The 6000-nt window shown below is 40.1% G+C and overlaps 1 protein-coding gene across 5 annotated transcripts in view; it reads left to right on the top strand.

The window, feature by feature from the left end:
- The first annotated feature begins 618 nt into the window (after positions 1-618).
- The window catches only part of MUSK (muscle associated receptor tyrosine kinase), a 55427-nt gene continuing 50045 nt past the window's right edge, over positions 619-6000 (top strand). For 4 of the 5 annotated variants that reach the window (XM_064735903.1, XM_064735901.1, XM_064735900.1 and 1 more), the window contains exons 1-2: positions 637-715; positions 4690-4816. In XM_064735903.1, the coding sequence (XP_064591973.1) occupies positions 637-715; positions 4690-4816 (206 nt within the window). Of the gene's footprint in view, positions 716-4689; positions 4817-6000 lie in introns of all 5 variants that reach the window. The other variant, XM_064735899.1, reaches the window with a different exon arrangement.

The following is a 6000-nucleotide window of genomic DNA, read 5'->3' as shown; positions in this document are numbered from 1 at the left end:
AGGCAGGGACCTGGTGGTTAACAAGATATTTCTGGAGATTAAACCCCACTGTCATATTTCCCTACAGAAAAGCACTTTTAGTCACCAATGCCAACCTCTTCTCCTCCAGCAAATGCATCTGTTAAGAAAAGAAATACTATCAGCAGGGCAACAGGTGGCATATTGCAGCCCATCTTGAAAGGTTATAATAAGAGAGAGTGTGAGCGAGAGGAGAAAAATTGGAAAAGAGGGTGACTAAGATGAAGGAAAAGGCAGTGGAGAGCATTTTTTCCTGCTATTGCACTTACAGTGTTCTGGAATAAAAATCTGATGACTTTGCAACAGTGGGCTAGGGTACTGCCCTGGATATGCATTGCCCATTGTACTGTTCTCTGTTTGCTTAAAAGGAATTCAGAAGGGATTTGCTTTCTCTTGTTTCATGAGCCCCACGCTTTCACACTGACCAAAGTGGATACACACCAGCTGGCCACGTCCGTCACCACCACTGGGTGGGAGAATTCCTGATTATACTTAGATCCCTCAGACCCCACTCTGTCACTTGCTGAGAAGCTCTGCCTGAACACTGCTTCCGAAATGCAGCCGGCTGGGAAGTCTGCACGCCTTGCCTGAAGGAGCTGGATGCCTTCTGGATCAAACATGAATGACCTGCTGAAGGTGCCGCTGGTGCACGTCCTCACCCTGGCAGCCCTCAGCTTGGCTGAGACACTTCTGAAAGGTTTGCTTTTTCCCTGCTCTTCTTCTGCCGTTTGCTAAAGGCGGTTTTGCAAAGGGGAAGGTGTCTCTGCTAGCAGTGGGGAGGGTGGTGCTGTAGCGTTCCCAAAAAATACAAAAATGGTCTGCTTTCAGTGGTCACTGCTCTGCTTTTAGAAGGATAGCAGAGAAAATATTCTCATATTTGTGTTTGGAATTGAATTCTTTGTCTGTGAAGAGCACATAGTCCATTGTAATAGGCAGGGGAGACCTTTGGGTTCAGCTTGGGTGGGATGTAAAGTTCTCCTGTGAAAGGAAGCTCAGAAGTGTTAATGGCTGGTAGCACCAGTTGCTGCAGAGCACAAGCTCTGTTGTGTTCAGCACATCTGTGTAGGTTTTTAAGTATATAAAGCTTCAAAATAAATAAATAAATATCGGTGATGTCTTTACAAAGAATACATATATATGTACAAATATGCACTGTTTGTTATAGCATATAACACAGAAGTTATCATACCTTCTTCCTATCTTGTGCGCACACATGCATATGGTCATATGCTCACATACTTTTAACTAACAAAAGAATTGGTAAAAAAAATATGTTTAGAAAAGTCTTTGAGGTACAAAATGCAACTGTGATATCATTCTGGATGACCTGTTTGGTAAAGCTGCGGACAACAATTTTTTCTGAACGGTGATTCAGATTTACAATTCAAAACTTTTGAAATTCAACGCTTACTAGAGACTTCACAGCTTCAGAAAAACAAAATAAAATCTTAAGGGGAATGCCAGGTATTCACATGTTAGGCTAACATTGCTGCTCTTGCAGGGCTATGCTTTTATAATTGTTAGTCAGGTTATTTCCAAAATTAAAAAAAGAGAAATAATGTGTCTTCTTTATAAAAATGTTTTGAAATAAAAATATTGGTATATTTGTAAGGCACTGAAGTAAGTAAGTTTGTGAACTTAATGTTTGTGAATATTGTGGTAAGATAAGTAGTAGTGGAGAGAAAAGAAAAGCAAAGAGGACAGGGATAGATTTTTTTTCTGGTGTCGCAGTGTAATGAAGAGATACATTGCCTTTTCTAGGACATCACAGCTGAGCTGTTTTTTACCATACGAACTGCAGTTTCTTCAGGTGTCTGCAGTGTTGGAGAGGGACTGGTTCTGTTTTCTGTATTGTTTTGTTTGCCTGGTTGGTCTGGTTTCAAAAGTGTGAATCCAAAGCCAAAGCCAACACATTTGGAAGCTTCTGGTGGGCTGGGGACAGAAGGGGATTTGGCTTTCTCATGGTCCCGTGACCAGCCTTGGGTCATTTTTCTATCTCGGGAAACTACAGCTGACATCCAGAAAAATGGCACCTGTGTGGCTTTACACATATACAGATAAATTTATTTTCAATTTATTTAAAGCCACAAGGATACCTTAAATATATGAGAAAGGCCTAGTATATGCATATGGAAAGGCCTGGCTCCTTTTCTATGTGATGTCTGTACATTGTTCAAATTTTATTTTCCTATGTTAAAATATGGTAATGCACACATCATGAGTTAAGAGCGCTTTCTGAAGAAAACATGGACTAACAAAGCATCCAAGCTGTTTGAATGGCTTTTAGATGTAAGTCCCTTCTCAGCCATTTCGGAACTCTGTTGCCGCCTCACAAAATGACGGCAAGTCCCACTGCTCACTGTCCTTGCTTGGGTTAAATATCACAAAGGTGAAAAGAGCATAAAAGAAAGTTATGCATCCCTGTTGCTGTCATGATTGCTCTCTGAGGATGCACAATTGGGAAGGCAGTTTTAAAATGATTTCTTTTTCTGTTACTGTAGTGCTGTCAGTTTGGACACTATTTTCTTAGATGCACGTGGCTTCATTCTGCCCAAAAATCTGTATGCTGGCTTTCAAAAGGGACCAGGTCAGACCATGTCTATGCAATATTCTGTCATCTATTGAATAATAGACACACTTGAAAGTATGTAACTGTTTCTAGAGAATTTATTTAATATAGAAATCTGACAGGAAATTATTTATTTAATAGAAACCTGTTCTTTGTTTCCCCAAAGAACAAAATACTGTCATTATATATACCAGCTCTTGGCACAAATGTACCTTTATTATTTGTGGGAGTGGCTTTGTTCACTGTTACAACAGTTATAAAACTAATTGATTTGAATTATTATTACTGTAAAAATTTACATTTCTCAGGGTTAGAAAAGGATCCATCCAGAGATCGAGGAATGTGGACAACAGCAACAAAACTGTACTATATAAAATTAGATTGCAAAACTCTGGGGTTAATGCCATTAAACCCCAATAAACTTTTCCACAAAATAGCAACGTTTCATTTAAAGCAGAGAGGATAACCATTGGTGGGGGTTATTCTCCTGAGATGTCCTTCAGTAGTAGGAAAATGAAGACTTTATAGAAGTCTTCCATTTGGCTTCACTGGTACGGGATTCATCTGGGAAATGATGCAGATGATTATATCTGTTTAATATGAACCAAAATGACCTAATAAAGTGATGCATGATACAATTTGAAGCAGTGATCTTAGACAACGAACTCGTCACAGACTTGTTCTAATTGAAGTTTCATCCATATGACCTTTAGAGCTATCTTAGATGTTGTTTAGAGATTTACATAAGTATAGTCATTGCTGTTAATCAATGGTACGATCCAAAGTCATACAGTCTAGAAATATTATTGAGGCAGATTCATTCTGATCAAGCGTCAAAAGTGTTTAGAGTTTTACATAAACCTGATAGTGGAAGCTGATCCTTTCTTCCTCTAAATAATTCCGGCAGAACTCCAAAGACATTCCAATTTTGACTTCCATGTAAATTGAAAAAGGATTAAGATATTGACTTTCTATTATTCTCAGTCTCCTTAATCTGAATGTCTTCTCTTTTGCCCATTCCTTATGGAGGGAAGGGTAAAATGGATATAGTTTATTTTTTACCTGAATTTGAATCTCTTTGTACTATGGAGGGCCAGTAGACAGACAGCAGTTGAGATTCTCTGTGAACAAATAATGGGCCAGAAGCTGCTATGCTCAGTGAGGAACAGGAAGACTCCTGAATCCATGATGTATTTTCAAGGTAGTGTTTCAGGAATATAGTAAAAAATAGTTTATCTCAGCACAGTTGTCAGTGAAATCCAGTCCAACCAATATGGATGTGTCTCTTTCAGCCATTGGTCCAGATATTCAAGTGTTTTTGGAGGCAGTGGCTGCAATGAATAACATGAGCAGGGAAAGTGAGTGGCTAGGCTTATGCTTTGATCCCTTCCAGCTGTGCTGCAAGTCTTTCACCGGAGCGATGGCAAATGTTTCTAAAGATACAGTCAACTAATGTATGACTACAGATTTATGATAATAAGCATTAGACATAGCTATTAAACTTCTAACTCTCATGCTTCTTGGTTAGAAAATGTGAGAAAGTGACAATGAGTCCTAGACATGACACAAATCTGAATGACCTGAATGGTCTTTGTGAGCCTGGCTTAGAAAAATATAGTGCTGTATAATGTGTCTGGTGTTTGTATATAACAGGGTTTTTTTTTTTTCATGTTTGTTTTTGTTGTTTCTTTAAAGATAAATAGTTGAGTGAATAAATCTGGTAATATTAACAAAAAAGCTTACATCTCCTGCAGTAATAAGGAGGCACTCTTCCCACTCCAGGGGCAGGTCAACTTGGCTTCAATTTTTGTGCTGCCCCTTGCACTTCCAGCCTATGCAATGCCGCCCTTATTGCAGTGGGACATCCTCACCTGTGTCCTTGCAGTATGCTCATCTGTTGCTGTGAGTCAGAAACACGGGACACACTGAGCTTGTTGGAGCTTGGTTTGCTCTGTTTTGCATCTTATGTAAAGACCTCAAGGGAAAATGCCATTGAGTGACCCTGCAGGGACATGGCTCCCTCCACCAAAGGTGTTTGATAGGCTATGTAACACTCTCCAGTAGGCACCAGAAGATGTTCTCATTTTCTCTTCTTCACACAGCTCCTTTGATCAGCACTCCTCTGGAAACAGTGGATGCCCTGGTAGAAGATGTTGCCAAGTTTGTCTGTGTAGTGGAGTCATATCCTGAGCCAGAGATTACATGGACACGCAACAGCATTCCCATCAGGTAGGGAGCAGCCACAGCCCTCACCAGCACCTTCTGCCAAAATTGACAGTGCTTCTTTTCATGATACAGGAGATATCTGGAAATACAAAAATCGGTCTGTGGCAGGAGAGAGAATGAGTGGCTGTAATTATCTAGGATTCTGTATTTCTGAGGGAGTGGTAAGAGCACTTGAGGTTGCTCTTGCGCCTTCACACATTTGAGTTTGCAGAGAGTTGGTTTCTGCTGCAAGGACATTTCTCCCCAGCTTCAGACAATTCAATGTGCTTTCTTCCTCAGTTCATCCACTAATGAAGGAGGAGGATGCTGTATAATATTTAAAAGGAGCTTAGCAGGGTTTGTTGTCTGTCTCAATGTTCTTGGAATCTTTGCATGAGAGGGGTTGTGCTGTGCCATTCTTTGCTTCTAGTTCTGGATCTGGAAATTGTCTTCTCATTGTTTTGCATGGTCAGATGTTAACAACCAGGCATCAAGATGTCAACAAAGAAGGCAGCCTTCTGGAAGTGTGGAAATGGAAGTTGCTGCCATTGTTTTTGCTCTTTTGCTGCAGACAGGTTTCTACAAAGTAAACTGTACTTGATCTTCTAGCTCTGAAATCACATTACATCTGCCACATGGCTTCACATCGGTTTCTCATTCTAAATGGCTGTAAGTGACTTACTCTACGAGGGAAAATGCAGCACAACACAACTTTGTGTAACATAGTCAATACCCAGCCTCCACAGGAGATGTGCATATTGAGTAGATGTAGTACTTCAGATGCACCAGAAGTATGGTTCTCACTGTTGTGGTTAAACATCCAAAAAGGTTTTGAACCACTGACATAGGAGGCTCAAATAAGTCTGCAGCAGAAGGAGGTTTCACTGCTTGGAAAACTGCTTTAGAGTAGGACAAAGCAGAAAGTTACAAATATTAATATAGGCCTTCAGAAATTTTATTTCATTGTTGGCCATCTCAGCAAACTTTGGCCCTAAACTTCTGATCCTGCCTTTGTTCCAGCATGAAGTTCTGAACTTCCATGGATGTTATTTCCAAATCAGGTCACCTTTCTCCTAATTCCTTCCCCATCTTTGACATTCATGACGGAAAATCAAAGCAGGGAGAGAAAGCCATCCTTGAAGGACTATGTCTTTCTCCTCCCATGTCTTTAAGATTATCATTCTTCTCTGTGTTCTAAGGTAATTTGA

The sequence above is a fragment of the Zonotrichia leucophrys genome, chromosome Z (genome assembly GCF_028769735.1).
Source record: "Zonotrichia leucophrys gambelii isolate GWCS_2022_RI chromosome Z, RI_Zleu_2.0, whole genome shotgun sequence".
NCBI lineage: Eukaryota > Metazoa > Chordata > Aves > Passeriformes > Passerellidae > Zonotrichia > Zonotrichia leucophrys.
The sequence above is the reverse complement of the archived record's forward strand: the minus strand, read 5'-3'. Positions and strand labels throughout refer to the sequence as shown.